The 21586-nt window shown below is 32.9% G+C and overlaps 1 protein-coding gene across 3 annotated transcripts in view; it reads left to right on the plus strand.

The window, feature by feature from the left end:
• LOC117108498 (putative ATP-dependent RNA helicase DHX57) overlaps positions 1–21586 on the plus strand; it is an 80163-nt gene that overhangs the window by 30492 nt on the left and 28085 nt on the right. For all 3 annotated transcript variants that reach the window (XR_004445374.1, XM_033250516.1, XM_033250518.1), the window contains exons 18-21: positions 3768–3851; positions 8935–9072; positions 16280–16456; positions 20769–20858. Coding sequence is in view for 2 of the 3 variants with exons in the window: in XM_033250516.1 (XP_033106407.1) it covers positions 3768–3851; positions 8935–9072; positions 16280–16456; positions 20769–20858 (489 nt within the window). In the remaining variant the exon portion in view is untranslated. The remainder of the gene's footprint in view (positions 1–3767; positions 3852–8934; positions 9073–16279; positions 16457–20768; positions 20859–21586) is intronic.

Genomic DNA, 21586 nt, shown 5'->3' on the forward strand with positions numbered 1-21586 from the left:
ATCACTACCACAAAGAATGGTCTGATCATACTGGTAGCACCACTGTGTGTGTAATTAACCACGTCGATCTTTGACCTGGTTCTGTTCAATCAAGTTGCCCTCCCTATTAAATATACAGGTTTGTGCACCCCTTTTGGAAGAGAAACAACAAAAGCAGGGATTGTCTCCCAGACTGCTCAATTCATGAGGGATGGGGCTGGTCTATAACTATAGCTTGGGCCCCCAGATTCCAAGCCCAAATTTCTCAGTTACTTAGGAACAATGAGTTATTTTACATTGCATTAAAATATTGGTTTCTTTATTTTGTTTAAATACCACATAAATTTAAAAAGAAGCTTGTGTATAGTTTCAAATTTGGGAGGACTTCTTCCTGAAGTTGCCAACAATGGCTGAAATGATGATGATCAATAATTTTATATTCATATAGTGGTTTATATTGCACTTATACCCATTACACTAAATTATAAAATAAGTATTTAAATTTAACAATAAATAATATAATGTCATTGACACAAGGAATTTAGAGTTTAATATAAGTATGCAATTTTTTGCTAGATTCTATCTTTGTATTATAACTTGTGATAATTGGTCTAAAATTGGGATGTTTCTAGGGGAACTTGACACTTGTTCATTACACCCTCCCCTTTCCCCTGTTTTGCATTTGTGTATTTGTGATCTGTTTTCTGTAAATTTTCCAGTGATCAAGCTTAATAATAAAAAAATAAATAAAATAATATATTTCAAGTAAAGCCCATGATATGAACGATGTTAAAAAATGAACACTTTTTAAAGAATGTCATTAAATTGACTGTAGAGCTATTTTATAGCTTATTTTCAATCCAAATAATACTACCCTCACTTTGATGAGAGAAATGTGCGGTAGGAAACGTTGCATAACATATTATAGTATGTAAGAAGCCATAGTGTAAAAATGGTTGTCTGTTGGACAGCCAGTGACCTATCTCAGAGCTGCCCCACTAGCACCACCCCTGGTTGTGAGAATAAATCTTGACTTTTTTTTAGGTAGGACCTTTACATTGGAGGACATGTGTCCTTGATTAAACCTCTAACCACTGTTTCGCTCAACACTATCATACTTTATAGAAATACACTATACAAAACATACCCACAGGTTCACTCTACACTGTGATAAATAAAGATATACGGTATTACTTTCAGGTATTACAAAACATTAATTACTATACGATTACTATAACGATATTTCCTATTGCTTTTTGTTTGAGAGAGCAGTCGTTGTTTGAATGCTAATTATGCCATAAAATAAGGTAGTGGATGTTTATTGAATCAGCCGTGGTATTGTTAATCAAATGCTGAGTTCTGTTCCTTTCATGGCCCACCATATTGATTTTTACGACATGTTTATCAATAAATATGCGATGGATGAAAGATCCAATTAGTTCTGCTCGACGCACAGAAATCTGAGATTTAAAACTCTGCGCCGGGCAATCTTTCCGTATCATAATGTCCCATCTTCATGCATAATTCACACATATCATCATCTCGTAGGCATTTGCAGACTGACAATTTTACATGTTCCGTAATGATATGATAATCATAATGATGCTACGAGCTTTGTGATTTTACAGTCACTTAAAACAATTACATTGAACTCTTAATAGTGTATGTACAGCCAGTGTAAATGCATGTCCCTTAGGATACTAAGGTTTTTGACTTTACATTATGCGCGACGGATAACAGATTATGATGAGCAGTACAGCATGAATTTTTAATAAATTATATGATCATCTTTTGAATAGAAGTGCAATTTTCAATTTTAATCCGATGACATTTTGATAACGAATGTTTTTCACCCCTTAAAGGGAGATTATGATTATCGGTTTGTTTACACTCTATTTTTGATCGATAATAAGATAAAATTCAGTAACAAAATAGATTAGTGTAATATAGTATAGCACTTCCCTGATTTGCTAGATAATTTATCAAATACATCTCATATGTATAGCGCCATCTGTAGTTTTGTCTCCTTTATTTGCATGTACGCTGTTTAACTACTGTTTAACAGTCCTGCTTGACTGTTGAAGGTGTAGCCAGCTGTGTTATTTCTGTACAGTTTACATAGGTACTTGATAATCGTGCTGCTAGCTATCTCAACAAATTTATAGACACACTAGAACAAATAGAAATATTTCTCTCATAAATTGTAATTGTCTGAATTAAAGAATTATTGGAGAATTAATCTATTTGTTTCAAATTAATAAATAATTATATGTCACTGGAAATACCAAACTTCTGACTATTGTTAACATAACCTCTGTTATGTTTGTACTTTTGTTTTATTAACTAATTTGTTTTTTGTTTTAAAGTGGTCCCTAATGGCTAAGAATGTATGTACCCTTTAAAGGGTCACTGATTAATAATTGTCTTTTGTTAATATTTATTATGCTTATCATAAATATTACTTATATATATATTAATTCATTTTCATTGGTATTATCAATTGTAGGCAAATAATTGCTATATACTATATAAATTATAATATGTCTGCTACTGTTACTTCTGCTGTAACTACTGCTGCTACTCTATTGCTATTGCCTCTATTGCTACTGTTGATGCTGCTGTTGTTGCTGCTACTGTTACTTCTGCTGTAACTACTGCTGCTACTCTATTGTTAATGCATCTATTGCTACTGTTGATGCTGCTGTTGTTGCTGCTGTTATTGCTGCTACTGTTACTTCTGCTGTAACTACTGCTGCTACTCTATTGATATTGCCTCTATTGCTACTCTTGATGCTGCTGTTGTTGCTGCTACTGTTACTTCTGCTGTAACTACTGCTACTCTATTGATATTGCCTCTATTGCTACTGTTGATGCTGCTGTTGTTGCTGCTACTGTTACTTCTGCTGTAACTACTGCTGCTACTCTATTGCTATTGCCTCTATTGCTACTGTTGATGCTGCTGTTGTTGCTGCTACTGTTACTTCTGCTGTAACTACTGCTGCTACTCTATTGATATTGCCTCTATTGCTACTGTTGATGCTGCTGTTGTTGCTGCTGTTATTGCTGCTACTGTTACTTCTGCTGTAACTACTGCTGCTACTCTATTGATATTGCCTCTATTGCTACTGTTGATGCTGCTGTTGTTGATGCTGTTATTGCTGCTACTGTTACTTCTGCTATAACTACTGCTGCTACTCTATTGCTATTGCCTCTATTGCTACTGTTGATGCTGCTGTTGTTGCTGCTGTTATTGTTGCTACTGTTGTTATTGCTGTTACTACTGTTCTTCCTTTAGCAGTTGTTTCTGCTGTGGATGTTGCTGATGCTACTGGTGTTGGTTGCTGCTGTTTCTGAGCTTCTGTTTCTGAGCTGCTGTTGCTGATTCTGCTGTTGTTTTTGTTTTTGCCTTTGCTGTTGTTGGTTTTGTTGTTGCCATGGCTGTTGTTGTTGATGCTACTACTATTATTGTTATTACTGTTGTTGCTATTATTGCTGTTGTTCCTTTGGTGGCTGTTGTCTCTGCTGCTGCTAATGTTGCTGATGATGCTTGAGTTGTTGCTACTGTTGTTGCCTCTGTCCCTGAGCTATTGTTGCTCTTGCGGCTGTTGTTCCTTTTGTGGCTGTTGTCTCAGCTGCTGCTAATGTTGCTGATGATGCTTGAGTTGTTGCTGTTGTTGCTTCGGTCATTGAGCTATTGTTTCTTTTGCTGCATTTTCTTCTTTATACCTCCATAATCATTGATCTTTTTTAATGAATTCAAATTATATAATCATCTCTTCTCTTGCTAGGGTTGGGCTACAGTGACTAAAAGAAAATTCTCAAGTGGTTTCCAATTCTGCCAGAACAACTTCCTGTCCATCAAAACATTACAGGTACAAAAACCAACTATCAAATTTATTTGAATAACGCCTCGGGGCATTTATTGTTGAGAGGGGGTTTTGAGGGGGAGTTTATTTGAGGGAGGCATTTATTTTTTTTGGGTGTAAAATGTATATGTTTATACTCAAATAAACAGGGTGTTTATTTGAGTATAAACATATCCATTTTACACCAAAAAAATTGCTTATTTTTGTGTGTGTGTATGTGTGTAAATGGTTTTGTATGCTAAAATAAACTCCCTTTAATTTCACTGTGCAATATACAGTACATTTTGTTTTATTAATTGTCAATTTTTTATTATATTTATTATTATATTTATTATGTACATATTGTAAATATAACAATAAAAACATGTACATACCAATTAAAAATCAATATTCAAGACATGTGTATTAACAAGGTGAATACAAATTGCCAATTATAAAAAATAGTATAGTATAGTAGTAGTAGTATAGTAATTAGTAGTATATTTCAGTGTCAGAACCATAAAAAAAAAATCTAATCAATAGCTTTTTTTATGTTTATGTTGCTTAGTCTAAGGTACCAATTACTTGACTAGGTTAGCATTAGGTTAATAAGCAATAGGCGTTAACAAGGTGAATACAAATTGCCAATTGTAAACAAATAAAATAAAAGAAACTAGTAGTATATTTTAATATCAAAACTATATTCTAATCAATAGCTTTTTAGTTGCTTAACCTAAGGTACACCAAGTTTAATTGGTTACTTGACTAGGTTAGCTTTAGGTTATAACAGGCTTTCATACAAGATATTCTTAGTCCTTGTTTTTAAATAGCTTTTGTTAAGTTGCTTAACCTGGGTAAACCAAGTTTAATTGGTTATTTAGCTAGGTTAGCTTCAGGTTATACATTGTAAGTATAAGCTTTAATACAAGATTTTGTTAGTCCTTGGTTTTTAAATTGATATGCGCATAAAAGCACTGTGCAATATGCGCTATGTGCCAAATATTTGTTATTGGTATTGCTGTTATCGTTGTTGCTGTTATTGTTATTATGTTTGTTGTATGTACATGACTGTAAATAAATTAATATTTAAAACAGACTTTTTATAAAGGAATGGAAATTAGCATTTTTCAGTCAAATTTACTGAACTGTTTATATCACCACATTACATTTTTTATATGACATAGGGATGTGATCTTGAACAAGCACCAAAGGGCGACCTCACTTAATATTTACCTCAGGACTTGCTTTTTTCTTTGTTTTCATTCGTAAACTTAAATTTTTATATTCTAGATTTTTTTTTTACCCTCCTTTGTAAAACCTTTCAAATGTAAAGTTCAGAACAAGGTATAAAATAAATCTCACCTAGGTTGAGGTTCTTATAGTCCATGTTGCCTCCCTGCATCCAGACTGCCAATGTGTTAATCTTTAGCTGAAGCATGCCTTATTCCCCCTGAGAGTTAAGGATGTGTTTCGAGGTGTTTATTCCAGTGGCTGGGGTAATGATGTGAAACATATTGAAATGTGGCATTATGGGATGTTAAGATAGCACTGTCGATAATATAGATGCCTAGTTAGCTTAGTTAATCTTATATATATGTTAAATTCGCTTGACTTAAAAATCCTTGATAGTTCTTATTCAATTAAGTTCACTGTTTGGCATACCCTTAGCCCTTGAGCCTAAAGCTGAATAAATTTAAATTATTTTATTATTGTTATTGTTGTCGAATGGTCGAGCAGTTAGCAGGGTGCCGCAAGCTGTAGCCATAATATCGGCGCTGGTTCGAACGGCACGCTCGCCTATGGTTTTGGTGGTAGAACAAGTCTTTTCGGATAAGGACTATAAACCGTAGGCCCAGTGTATACAATGGCTCGTGTGCACTATAAAGAACCCAGTACATCCTTCGAGACAAGTAGGGGGATACCCTGGTGTACTGGAACAGACAGCCCCTGTGGTGGACGACGAGAGTTGCTGGTACAGGGTTACTGGGTAGCACAGACACAAAGGGACCCTTAGGGGTAAAGAAAGTCATTGATCGAGTTTCTAGTCCACATATCAAGCGCCCTGAGCATCTTATATGAGATGGATATGTGTGCTATATAAAACTACACTATCATTATTATTATTATTATTATTTATTATTATTATTATTATTATTATTATTATTATTATTATTATTATTGTTATTGTTGGTTTTGGTTTTTTTAATTATCACATTTATTATTATTATTATTATTATTATTATTATTATTATTGTTAGTTTTAATATACTATTGATTTTGTTGAATTTATAGTTAATATCATTATCTGCATTATCTTCATCAATATTTTTAATACAGTATTCATATTACTGTAGTGTTTTAATGTCAATATTGTTAATTGCTTAAAGGTTTGCATGGCGAAGAAATAATATATATGTTGAATCTTGCGGTACACCACGTAAGTAGCTACTTACGTGGTGTACTGCAAGCTTCAACATATAATATTGTTAATATTACAAGGCGAGCAAACTAAATAACATAATTAAACTTCCGGTACGCTATGTGTAGATATGGTTTTGTGAAAAACCTTTTGTTTTTGTTGTGTTGGCATTTCAGTGAGATTATTCAAACTGTTATCAAGAGAATCACGTCCCACTCCTAATGACGGTAAGAGTAATCTCACCAGAACGAAAAACAAAAGGTTTTTTTTTTTTTAATGATACAGGTATATACATGTGGTGTAAATGATGCATAATTGTATTATTGTTAAAAACCGAAAGGTCCACTGATTAATCTCAGATAAGACAGTATAATACATACTCCAAGTATCATGATGATGATGACATAATTAATATCAAAATATCCTGACACGATGGCGTGTATTTCGATACTTGGAGTATGTATTATACTATCTGTATTATTATTGTTATTGTAATTATTAATATTATTACTGATAATATTAATAATAATTAAATTGTAATAATAATAAATAATATCGGAATTGAACCATAATTTCTGGTTTAACTGAAGAAAATGTATTATTATTATATTATTATTATTATTATTATTATTATTATTATTATTATTATTATTATTGTTGTTGTGTTGGCGTTTCAGTGAGATTACTCAGACTGTTATCAAGAGAATCACATCCAACTCCTCATTATTGTTATTTTTATTATTATTATTATTATTATTATTATTATTATTATTATTATTATTATTATTATTTTTATTATTATCATTATTATTTTAATATTAATATTATTGGTATTAAAAAAATACTTATTATTTTTGTTATTGTTGTTATTGACTGTTATCAAGAGAATCACATCCAACTCCTCATTATTGTTATTTTTATTATTATTATTATTATTATTATTATTATTATTATTATTATTATTATTATTATTATTATTATTATTATTATTTTTATTATTATCATTATTATTTTAATATTAATATTATTGGTATTAAAAAAATACTTATTATTTTTGTTATTGTTGTTATTATTTTAATTTACTAGTAACTTACTAGTATTTTTCTTATACAAATACAGTTGCATAATTCTGGTGTGGTTTAAGGCCTATGTTAATACTATTTATATTAAAATTTAACTCCAGTTCACATTTTAAAATAGTTACACATTATTTCAAATCCAAATAATGATAATGATACATTCAATAATCAGATGTGCGATAATTTTCAAAATGTCACATTGACAAAAAAGCTTTATCAGTACATTAACAAACGAGAGGTTGAATAAAGGTGGTTGTAAGGATAGATTTGACCTCTGAATGAAGCAAGAGTTCACTTAGCAGAATAGATGAGGCATTTACAAAATTCTCCTCCTTTCTTACGGAGGTGTGACTTGGAACTCTCCCCTGGGGAAGGGGGGGTGGATTAAGTGCGTGTATTACTGCATTGTACAAATGAGGGTGGAAAATAAATCAAATCAGAACCTCTCACGCATCCCATCAATTGGACTTGGTCAAGACCAAAGACAAAACAACTTAACTATTTTTATATCCCATATTAAGACTATCTTCACAAGTCAAAGGCCGCTGATTACTGCTGATTTAATTTCTTTTCTCCAATAAGTTAAATTAGGGAACGCAATTTAGTGAACTACATTATCTTATCTTGTGTAATATTTTGTTTCTCATGTAAATTTGCCGAGTTTCAAATTCAGTAATTGGCACTCAAATAGTGCAAGGTATACAGTAGTTCTAAGGGAAAAAATGAATTATTAATAATGAGAAGGGCAAACAATAACAAAATGTAAAGAAAAACCTTTTAACAATCAAACAACATTTGTTATGCATATCATAACAGAGAAAGGGAAAAAGGTGATTAAAATTTAAGGTAAAATGAGAAGTTATATTAAGATTGCAAAAAAACAAATATGTTAAAGATGTATTGTCCTTTGAAAATGACAAAAAATCATAAAAAATAATTTTGAAATTAACTTGAGCATGGAAATTATTGAAGTTCAACAATGTGTACCCTGATTTTTAAGCTGGATAATTATAATAAAAATACTAAAACACTTCTAGTGGTGGAAGTGTTTCTATCATTTTTTGCTGTAAAATTTCCATGTTCAAGTATATAATTGTTAAGTTACTTCAAATTGGGCAAGTTAGTTTAAAAAATGATTTTTTTAAAACTTTTTTTTTGTATTTTGCATGGGAAAATACATTTTTAACATTCCACAGTTAATATGATGTGTTTGCACAGTTAATATACAAATATTAACTGTGTAATGGAAAATATTGCAAATGTCACTGTGTTCTTTCCATGCAATAATTCACAATATATATTAAAGATTTTACTTGCCATTTCAGAAATATGTAAAATGCCTAAATATGGTCATAATGACACCACCTCATTGCCATATATAGGCACATCATGACCATATATGGGCATAAAGCAGTTTTTTGTCAAATAAAATTTTATACTGTGGACAGAATTTATAGAAATATTTATCAGTTTTTTCAAATTAATAATAAAGCACAGGAAGCATGCGCTGTGAACTTGCGCACATCACATACACCTGGTGTCTTTAAAGTGATTATTAGTCAATCTTTAAATGAAATATGTGAAACAATCAATCAATCATTCACTTTTCTAGATGTTGGCATCAATGAAGCATCAATTTGCAGAGCTGCTCAGTGATATTGGATTTATCAGTGAGAAACTGAGTGCGAAAAGAATGGACAGAATGGCTGGAGGAGGAAGCGACGTCGTGGCAATGTCCATTGCGCCTGAGGTAATTTGATGCCTTCCTTCAACTCTACCTCAATTGCTTTTCTTTGCGTCGTTGTTACATCTCGATCTTTCTTCTTCTAAAAAAAATTCTATCAGGGAGGTTGTAAAGATCTTTTGGTTAATATCTGGTGGGGTATGCAGGTCACTTAGTCCGTACCCCATGATGCATAGTTAGGCTTAGAGTAGGGGTATGGCAGGGGCGGATCCAGAGATGTGGGAGGACATTAGTGGAGTAACGTCCCTAGCCCAGGAAACATAGTTTGATTAGGGTTGGGATATTTTTGTCATTAGGACCTTAGTGGAGTAAGGTCCCTACCCCAGGATGCCTAGTTTGGTTGGGGTATGTGGGTCATTAAGACCAGGGACGTAGCCAGGATTTTGAAAGGGGGGAAGCTGTTATGCAAATTACGTAGGACCCCGGCGGGGTCAAGGAGGCGAATCCCCCTGTGAAGTAGCGCACTCTGAACGTTCTTAGGACTGTTTGAGAGGATAAATTGAAAATTACAATAGAGGCATTATAAATAAGCGCAAAAATAATTATATAATAAATCAACAGTGGCAGATCCAGGAATTCGAAAGAGAGGTGAACCAGGGAGGGACTTTCACAAACCGAGTAACCACCCACCTTAGCCCCACCATGGTTGGGGCTGAGGTAAGAAAATTTATTACTAGGGCATCTCTAGATGGCCGGAAATTACACTCTCGCACTTCAATTTGAATATATTTTTCTTCTTTATTTTTCCTTAAAAAATGAAGGGGGGGGGTGGCCTTAAATCCACCTCTGCTCAAAACATTCTTTATCCACTGCCAGAATAGTCATAATCACGAAAAATGGACATGAAAAACCAGATCACATCCTAAAAACAAACAGCAGTCACTAAGACATACATCAGGAGCCGATTCGATGGAGTTCAACGTCATACCCAGGGAAGGGCACAGACCTGTTTTGAAAGGTAGAGGGGGAGGGCATTTTTTGAGTCGACACCCACCTCAGCCCCACAATGGTTGGAGCTGAGGTGAGAAAATAGTACCTCTAGATGGCCAGAAATGATACTTTTAGTAAAATTCATCATCATCACATCACCATTAGTCAAAATGAAGTGCCAAAAAAAATTCTCATGATCTTTTATCAGGGATTTTTGACAACCATATAGATCTCATTAATGTGTGTGTGTATACCATAGAAAACAAAGCTTAAAAACATTGTCTTTGAGTATGTACGTTACATAGGCCTACTTCAAAAACGTGATTTCACAACCACCTCAGCCCCACCATGGCTGGGGCTGAGGTGAGAAAATTTGAGGAAATGGTACCTCTCGAGGTGGCCGGAAATGACACTTTTACATAGTAAAATTCATCATCATCACATTACCATTATAGTCAAAATGAAACGCCAACAAATTTCTCATGATCTTTTATCAGGGATCTACTTAATATCCAGGATAACTTAGGCCTAATTATAGCTTACTAAGCTTTAACTATATATACTATAGTGTGATCAACAAATCACAACTTTTTTTTTCGCATTTAGCACAGTTTTCTTCACTTTTTATTGCTATTAATATTATAATCAGTTATTACTCTCATCATCATCATCATTGTTATTATTATCATTATTACTATTAGTAGTAGTATTATTAAACAAACATTAAAAGAAACTTACAAAAGGATAAAAATGAAATTGAACCACAGTATCGCATTTCTATCTTAAAAGACCTGGCCTGAGATTTATGGATTTAAGCTTAGGCCTATGTGTTCTATTAGGTCTATGTATAACGTGTACTGATGCATATTTACATGTTTAGAAGTATTCATTTTGAGTGATCCCAGGAAAGAATTTGTATTGGCTCAAGAATAAGCTTTAAAATTTTAACACTGTGTACGTATTCAGGGGGGGAGCCGCGGCTCCCCCCCTGAATACGTCCCTGATTAAGACCTTAGTGCGGTAACATCCCTACCATCGGCAGTGCCGGAAATTTGCTGACAAGGGGTCCGATGTGTCTGAAGGAAGGGTCTGAACCAAGGCGACAACGAAGCCCCTGTCGATGTCTCCATCGATGTCTCGGAATTTAAAAAATCCCTGTTAAGGTTCATGGGGAGAGTTTTTATGGCTTAAGTTGGTCCTAGATGTGCTTTTATTTCATTTCATTTATTTATTCCGGAAAACACATAGAAATACAAAATCAGAGAAAAGCCACATGCTCGCCCGGAGGAAACCAATAGCGAACAGAATTCACTTTCAAGGGAAATCCTAACGAACAAGTGTCAGCAATAAAAACAGAAACATATAAATAGCAATATAAAAACAATAACGATAATGTATTAATAATAATAATAATAATACCAATAATAAAACATTAGAAAGCACATCAAATTCAAGTTAGTCCAGAATGTAAAGATGATTTTTAAGTTTAGTTGAAAATTGATTTAAACTAAAAACACCCTCATTTTGAACATCAACAGGTAAGTTATCCCACACCCGAGGAAAACGAATAAAAGTAGAGTGAAAACAACTATTTTTTCTAGCACGATAATGAATAAATTTCAATTGATCAAGATTCCTAACACGGGGCTGAGGTAAAATGGATTGCTCAATATAGATCACCATTTAGACAATAAAAAGAGAAACATATAAATAGCAATATAAAAACAATAACGATAATGGTATTAATAATAAAAATAATAATACCAATAATAAAACATTAGAAAGCACATCAAATTCAAGTTAGTCCAGGCTGTAAAGATGATTTTTAAGTTTAGTTGAAAATTGATTTAAACTAAAAACACCCTCATTTTGAACATCAACAGGTAAGTTATCCCACACCCGAGGAAAACGAATAAAAGTAGAGTGAAAACAACTATTTTTTCTAGCACGATAATGAATAAATTTCAATTGATCAAGATTCCTAACACGGGGCTGAGGTAAAATGGATTGCTCAATACAGATCACCATTTAGACCACAATATTAGGGATTTTAAATTAAAATAGCGTTATTTCGATAGGTGAATTACTTTTTTTATAAATTTTCAGCCTGACGACCTAGTTATTTGTCGGACGACAGCAGGGTCCAGGCCTGTCAGACAGGGCTGGCGCCACCACTAATCCCTATCCAACTACGTCATACGACCGTCGTACAAGCTATGTGTCCCTGGCTTTAAGCAACATAATACGATTTTATGTCAGTTTAGTTTAGACGTCCATTGTATGTACCCCTTTCTACCAAGGGGTATTTATAAATTGGAAAACTTGTAAATTAGATCGGTGTCACAGTTTCCACCACTTAGGCCTACTAGCTATCCTCTGCCATTGAGTACCGATAGGTTGACAGTGGCCAGGCCTAGCATGGTCTCCCGTTTTACAAAATATTGTAATTCTTATTAAAATATATGTATATTTTATGGACCTATTTATCATGTTCTTTCTAGTTTTTAGAATATACTATGTCAAGCTAAAACCTTTAAAGTTACCATTTAAGGATGTTCTTGTTAGTTAAACTTAATTTTTTTTTTATATATATGTAAATCGGAGAAAACCTATTTGTTTCATAACATGTATCATTAATTATTTGATTGTTTTACTCGAGCTATTCAGTGTTTTAATTGAACTTCTGTGATTGTTTTTACCAGATTTAATGTCAGACAGCATATATTTAATGTATATTTAATATTTTAATATCTTCTGTATGTTTCTTCATTTTATTTGACCGCAAAATATATTGATTGGGCATTTGTAATTGATAACCCATGTGTGCTTGTAGTAAATTTAGATTGAACTTAGATTCATCTTCATTGCACCCATCGGTTATGACAAAAATAGACGCACACACATGTTTGAGTAGAAGGTATTTTTAACAATAACAGTTAATGTGCTTTATAATCTGCAACCATTACTCTATCATACATACACATGTAGAATTGAAGATTTGAATGAAAATAAACTATGTTGTTTCTTTATTTTATGTGATTTATTATTGATTTGTTTGTATATATATATTTTAAGTTCATTTTATTTCTTTCTAAGTACAAAATGAAAAAAAATACTAATATACCACATTACCACAAGACGGTTTAGAGTTTATCTCTATATCGTTATTTATGTGAATTTAAATGTATACATATATGCAATATACTGTATACATGTATAATCTTGCAGATTCATACCTGTCTCTTATACACATCTAGATGTGTATAAGAGACAGGATATATTCTTGGCAATAGGTGAGGAGTAATAATTTCATTATCATTTATATATTCGGTTTCTGAAGTCTATACATGGTATTCGTTTCCTATATTCTTATGTTATCGTACCGAAACACATGTGGAACCTCACAATGTTATATATATATATATGTATACAGTATATATATATATATATAAACATTGTAAAATAAAATAAGCTAATAAAAGATAAATAATAGATAGTAAAAATGTCATTAGGTCATACTAAGATATTTATATATATATATATATACAATATACTAAGATATATGCCCACTACTTAACAGTTTGTTAAACTGTATTTGACATATTTTTTTTTTTTGTTTGACATAGTTTTTATTCATCTCACATGTTTTATTTTATTGTCATTGTATTTGTAAATGTTGGTCAAATAAATAAATGAAATGAAATATTTACACAAACAATATTTTTTAGGTTAGGTCAGTTCATTGGGTTTTATTCAAATTTTTGAGCTCACTTTATTTCTCGAAAACCTCCATATTGAAATCCTATTCTGTTTTTTGTATTAGATTAGGCTCAACAAAGGGTAGATACTGTAGTGTTTATTCTCTTGTGAGCGTGCCACAAATGGCTACTTGTCTTGTCCATCTTCACAGCCTCGTACAGGTGTAAATTGGGGGTGAGAGAATCGCCGAGGCAAGGTCACGTAACCATCAATATCTCATCCTCAAAGCGGCTGGCAGCTGTAACTCCAGATTTCATTAAATGCTGCTCACTCCTTAACACCTGTTGTTACCATGGCAACTGCATTCTGATTGTTGTTCGGCATCAACTATTGATCTTGATTCAGTTTGCAGTTCCCATGGGAACCGAGATAATCTAACTGTCTGTTTATCCTGTGGACTCTATTGATTGGCATCCTGTTGAAGTTCCCGGTGGGATCCTTCATTTCTAAACCTTGTGCATTTCTCCATCAATAAATTTGTTGGTGTATCCGGTTGTGTACTTCTGTAGGGAATCGTTTCATGAAAGATTTGATTCATCTCCCTTATTGTTTGCTAACATCAGAAGGAGAAAAAAAATCCCAACGATATTTTACTCTTCAACATGAACACATATTGAAACATTACAGTGAAATCAATAGATATGTTAGTGTATGAGGGTTTTTTTTTTTATCTCTGTAGAGAGATAAAAGATATGATTCATCTGTTTTATTGTCTGCTAATATTAGAATGATAAAGCAGTGATATTTAAATGTACAGTATGAACCCATAACTAAACGTTATAGTGCCATTTAAAAAATTGCTGGTGTATCCGGTTGTGTCCTACCATAGAGATTTGTTCCATGAAAGGTTTACTTCATCTTTGATTGTCTGCTAACATTAAAAAAAAACAATAATATTTATCCCTACAGCATGAGCCCATATACATTAGAGTATCATCAATAAATTTGTTCGTGTATCCGGTTGTTTTCTTCCATAGGGAATAATTCCATAAAACATTTAATTCATCTCTTTATTGTCTCGTAACATTTGAAGGGAAAAGCAATGATATTTAATCTCACAGGATGAACCCATTAAACTTTACAGTGTCATTTACAAATTTGCTGGTGTATCCGGTTATGTACTTCCATATGGATCCATTCCATGAAAGATTTACTTCTGTCTGCTAACATTAATAAATAATGAATGATCCCAATATCACGACCCATATTTAAATATTAGTGTCATCTATAAATTTGTTGATGTATCCGGTTGATTACCTCTATAGGGAATCATTCCATAAAAGGTTTTATTTTATTCATCCCTTTAATGTCTTGTAACATTAGGAAGGAAAAGCAATGAACAAACCCATAACTAAACATTTTACAGTGTCATTAATACACTTGCTGTTGTACCTGTTTTTGTACATCTGATTCTTTCCATGAAATATTTGACTTATGGGTTATGTTCCTTATTGTGTAACATTAGAAGGAAAAAACAATGATATTTAACACTACAGGTTGAACCCTTAACTAAACATTACAGTGTCTTCTAATATTATATTTATCTGTTTGTTTATTTATTTCAATTATACTTATAATATTATATTAATAAAAGTATTAAAGACTTTCCTAGTGCACATCTCCACCCAAAAATTTTGATCTCTAGGAACAGTGTAATGTCTTTTTTTATCACCGCAAATACTTGAATAAGCGCTGTGGAGGCTTCATGCATCGCTTATTCAAGAGCAGTGTGTATTTGAGAGCAGTGCTTATAGAAAAATATTGCCGTTGCACTTTCCATGACAGTTCCCATGTTACCTATCCCACATATTCTCATAGTTCGGTTCTCATAGGTCCTACATCATCGTAAATAAACGTCTATAAAGAAATGCATGTGCCTTCACTGTGTTATTTATTCATATTAACACTGTATAAATCATATTTAAAACCCTGTTTCTCAAAGTTTTTCATTACACACGGTAATATATACTGTCGATTAAATGCTGCAGCGCTTAGAGAAAAAAAATTGCGTATTTGAGTGCGGGGCTTATTGAGCATTTACGGTATTTACTTTTTTATTTCATCATTCCATTCGTTTGTTCTTGTCTCAGCTTTTTCTTTTCTATTTCATCTGATCATATCAGTGCGTATCTGTCTTTTATTTATCTTTCTTTTGATCTTTTCATGTACGGTATTTTCCTTTTATGCTAAACTTTTAATTTTCTTTCTTTTCCCCTTATCTCTGCTTTTCATTTTCTTTCTTTTCATTTTTTCTTTTTTCATTCGTATGCATCTTTTCTTTTTCTTTTTTGTTTCAATTCCTTTCTATAAAGTCGACCATCCACCAACTGCTGAATACATGCAATATAATCACAAAACACATCTTTATATCCAAAACTTATATTAAATAAACAAAAGCAAAAAGAATTTAATTCTATTTACTGTAATTGTTTATTATCTGCGACATTAACATTTTTTTCATGATGATCAGTAGTTCGAACCAAGCCCCCAGCATTCTGAACTTTGACTTCTCTTTCCCTTCTAGGCTAACATCAATGCAGCTAATCACAAGTTAGTGATTGCTGTTCTCTGTGCTGCACTTTACCCAAATATAGTGCAAGTAATGACACTGGAGTCTAAGTATAGCCATACAAAGGCTGGAAGTATTCCTCTGGCTCCGAAAGCAGACGAGATTAGGCTAAAGACCCAGCAGGATGGATACGTAAGTTGATTTTCATTATTCGTGTTGATTTCTGGGAACACGTTTTGGAAAATATTTATGTAATGGAGAAAGTGGTATGGTATTACGGTAATGATGATGATAATGATGGTGGTGGTGATGATGATGACTATCATGGTGACGATCATGGCAACAAAGCTTGTGACGATGATGTCGGCTACATTGAGGACGATAACGATGTTACAATGACAGAGATGGTTGTGACAAAGAGGTTGATAATGGGGATGAACAGCGTGATTTTGATAAAGAGATGATGATAATAAAGATATGATAATGATGTGCTAGTGAAGTTGACAGTGATAAGGATGATGAAAATGATTGTAGCGATGATGAAAATGATGATGATGTTTGCTAATTATACCGGTAATTTCCAAAATCATTTTCTGATATGTGATTCCGATTCTGTAGAAAATTAACTCTTCTGCAAATCAGCTGAGATGTAGCCTATCACATTGCATTTAATACATTTATACATTTGTTGATTGTAAACGATGTTTCGTGGGAGAGAGCTTTTTGTTGTGTAATCAGTTTGTAGACATGTGTTTCATGGAAATTGGTACCATGTACTATTTATTTATTCAGGTATAATTTATTTATTCAGGTATAAAAATAATACAAAAAGTAGCCAAAGGCTAAAATTATTGCATTTACAAAAATATAAAGGCCTTAATTACAAATAATGAAATTACACAAAAACATTAAAATATGCATTTACAAATTAAGAATGAATATTTACAAACTACATAAAAGATTACATTAAATATATAAAAATATAAATAAAAATAAAAATTCTAATTCTGAAAAATCAACAATTTGATATGTTCAACAAAAATACTTGAAAACTATTTTACAATATTTTAATTGCTTTGTTTATTATTTAAATTAGTTAATAGCTTTCAATTGACATGGTATAAATAGTACTGTTTCTATTTTTATTTAAAAAAATTTATTTCACCAAAATCCAACAGCGACAAAGGTCGGCCATAATAGGATGTGACATAAAGGCTTACATAACCTTATTTTTTTGCGAAGACCCTGAAATTTGCTGGTAATCAATTAAAAGGAATGTTAGCAAAATATTATTTTTAAAATCTCTCTCTCATTAGTAGTTCATTATTTATTCCACCTTTTTATTAAAACAATTCAATATTTTACAATTTTTTTAAAGAGATTTTTCAGATATAACCACCAGTATCATTAGCATAAAATGTTAACATACATTATTCAAATAAGGTATAGACATACATGGTTTACAGTCTATGTGTTTTTATAAAGCCTGGAATTACATATAGAGCCTATTTCCAGGGGAGCATGATTATTACAGCGATGTTTTTGTTAAAAATAACAATCTCGATATCGTCCGTTGCCTTCCTGATCCAATTCATATTTGTATTCATTCATATTTCTGCTTTTATTGCCGGTAATTGACAGTAATTTGTCTTTTGGTTCGGATTTAAATTCACAGGGGAATTTGTATTTGAAATTGGCAGTGAAGAATTTAACTAGTTTTAGTGAACGTAGAATTTAACCATTTGCATTAAAAATCTGAAATGTTAACACTGTAAAAAGCAGTGGCAACTGTAAGGGCCAATTCCCTACTTGTTCCCAAAACTGTTTGCAAAGTGCAGGGGGAAATTTTATGCACATGGAATCAACTTAACGTTCTAAACAACCTTTAGCCTCATCTGTACACATTAATGTGCTGTCATAGCAACCACTATTGATGTAGCTATATAAGAGGACATTAATGTTTCTAAAACAAATCAAGATTCATTTGCCAATTATGAAATTAATTTAGTCAATTATTTATAGATGATGTTTAGTGTATTATGAACCCATCCTGTAATCATTAATTTAATTTTTTTTTTTCTGACACATTAAATATGTTGCAATAATTTTTTCAGAGAGTAAAGTTGGAATAGTTAACATATAAATGTTCATCGGTCCTTAGTTGGTCTGTGCGACAGTACATTAAAACCTGTTATTATCAAAGTCAATCAAAATAAAATCAAGTTAATAAACTGACTGTTTTGCCGACAAATTTGTCCATGACTTATCCTGAGCGATTGCCTGATACAACACTACTTTCATGATTGGTAGGTGTCATTGAAAGCAGTCTTGCACAAAACGTCATCATGTCAAACATGCATAGGTTACGCTGAATGGTGATGGCAGCACAGTCAACCATTGAGAAGAGAGCTCCGGTGTACTGGTACTCCTGGCCCATTGGCATTGTAGAATCTACCTTACTATGTTTTATATAGTTCATCGTATTGTGGCTTATCTAGGGATTGCACGTGCCTGCCCCTAAAACAGCTTGCTCTAAACAGCTTGCCCCTAAAACATTAAATATCACCTCATATCACCTTATTTTGCCAACTAGCACCCCTTTCTTTCAATTAATTATCAAGCATTCGACTTCGCGCCCGTCCCCAACCCGGTCCTGTATCGAAGAATTTAAAAACACAAAAGCACATCTCAAATGGAACGAAAGTTTATTTTGACAATAAATAGTGTATCGTATCCTAATGTTGCAGCTACCTAGTATTAAGATTGGCCTTTGAGCCTAACAAGTTCCCACTTACACTCATGGTGAAGAAAGACAACCATAGGTAAAGTGCCTTTCCCAAGGCAAAAGCGAACTCACAGCATGGGTTTGAACCCCCGACATCGTAGGTTGACTGCTTGAATCACAACCGCTGCACTCACTGAATAAAGCAAAATAACTTGTATGATTTTGTCTCATCGGTGAGGAGTTGGTTCTAGGAAGGCTTCGAATCACATGTTATTTGTTTTTCAAAGGTTAAAGGTTATAGGTTATACATTTATATTGTTTCAAGACTAATTTGTCTAATTGTATATATCATCTGAAGCTTGATTCTGGACAGAACATCGTGCCAAGCTCTGCTGTCTGCAGTAGGTCTGCCAAAGTCCTCAAATGATAATCTTATGTCCCTTTAAATTGTACATCAGACAGTTATATATTCACTATTGGCAATTCTTGACCTATGTGCCTACATTATATTAATCAATGCAATCTAGTTGCATTTCTAAACAAGTCTCATTTTATGAGGCAGCTTCGTGGGCGGATTTCGGAAATAGAGACACAAGGGACAGAATGCTAGGATTTTGAAAACTGAAGCACAAGAGGGGGTGGGACTGTTGCCATTGGCGATGTGCTGCTGTTATTAAAAAATAAAGCTGCCCATACACCATACAGTACTAAAAACATATACCACACATCTTCACCCACATATTGGGGTCACATGGATGGCTACTCCCAGTAGCAAGAGAAGTAAGGGTTACAATTTTTTTGCGTAGTTCTGAATTAGAATCAGCACTGTCAGTCAATGTTTTAACCGCCATAAGCATAGATACTTTATAAATTCACATATTATTGTTAATAGCAGACAGATGAACACACGATGAACTTCTCAAAGTTTAAAAGTTTAACCACCCACCATGCTTATTTAAGGAGCATGTAGAAACGCAGCACGTAATGACATTGGGCTTTCAGTTCGAAGGTTGGGGCTTCAAGGCTGATGATCGTCAACACTGTTTGTGTTCTTGGGCAAGACACTGTATCTGTATTTGCCACTCTTCACCCACGTGTATAAATGGGCACCTAGGAGGAAGTAAATGATTCGGAATGAAATTAATAGTGCCGATACATCGTAGGCTTAGCCAGCGAGCCGTCCGGCCTTATTTAGGATGGCCACTTTTACCGTGACGGCTTGGACGGTTTGTCCTAATCAGCTCATCCTAGCCTAATTGGGCCTGGTCTACCTTTATCAAATTCTTTATATTCAAATCTATCAAATGTTACAATAAACTAAAGCTAAATCATATTTACGTTTGATAAAAACAACATTTATCGATTGAATGTACGTTGTTTTCGTATCAATATTTGGTAGGGATTCCCAAAGTGCCACGCCCACTGGCTTCCATTTTGGACGGCCTATTTGGTTTTTATGGCTAAACCCCTGCGATACATGCATAACTATGAATACTCCCCAGGGACCACAGGGGGTTACACGTTGTGTGTGATTGATTCTGTATTTAGTGACCAGAGATGTGCCTAGAGCAGTTCTTCTATATGTGTGCTGAATAATATAAAAAAATAATAAAAACAATAAGAAACGGTATTATATTTCTAGGGCAAACTTTTTTTTTCTTGCTACTTGTTCCATATCAGCTGATAATTACTTTTGTGTTACCATACAGTAAGTGCTATATATACATTAGTACAAAAGCATAAAATAAAAACATTCCTTTTGTTGATATTTCTTGGCAGGTAAGCATCCATCCTTCTTCTGTTAACTACCAAGTCGGCCATTTTGAAAGTCCATATCTCATTTATCACGAAAAGATCAAAACCTCAAAGGTACGTAATATTGACTAATGTAAATTCATGTTCTTTTGTCTCCTCCAAATGTTAATTTTGTTGATATTGGTTTTTTTTACTTGTGTATATGAGCTCTCTTGAAGTAAATGACCATAGTTAATTTAAGGAATAGGATTAGTTTTTAGGACGTGGATTACTTGTTTTTTTATTTTTTATTTGTTGTTTATAAAGCTCTGTCCTCGTTATCAAATGTTAACTAGAGAGAGCAGCAGTGGTGGCGCCAGTTTTGTCGGGGAACAAACAAATAAAAAAAAAATATTTACATGTAATATTCGTTTAGCCACCATACTGTTTGTGTTAATTTTTCATCACAACAACAATAACAATAATAATAATAATAATAATAATAATAATAATAATAATAATAATAATAATTCAATGAGACTAATTAAAAATAATTTGCATTCTGTTATGACAAATGCTCATTTAGCCTCATGATGGTTGGAATACATCGTGATAGGTGAAGCAACCTCGACCATGACAACGTGGTTGATAGATTTTATGCAAAATTTCCAAAAATTATAGAATTTCACTTTCAAGAATGAGGATTTGAAAATAAATTAGATGGTTACATTGCATACTCTTCGTTTCTTACTTTATTCAAAATGTTTTGGTTTTGGAAGCTGATTTCAACATTAGAAAGCATAGCCTACATGAAGTCATATTATAGTAACTCGATGCCTATCAAATAAGTAATAAAAAATCGC

The sequence above is a fragment of the Anneissia japonica genome, unplaced genomic scaffold (genome assembly GCF_011630105.1).
Source record: "Anneissia japonica isolate Jap-2015-1 unplaced genomic scaffold, ASM1163010v1 scaffold3940_len624931_cov186, whole genome shotgun sequence".
Lineage (NCBI taxonomy): Eukaryota > Metazoa > Echinodermata > Crinoidea > Comatulida > Comatulidae > Anneissia > Anneissia japonica.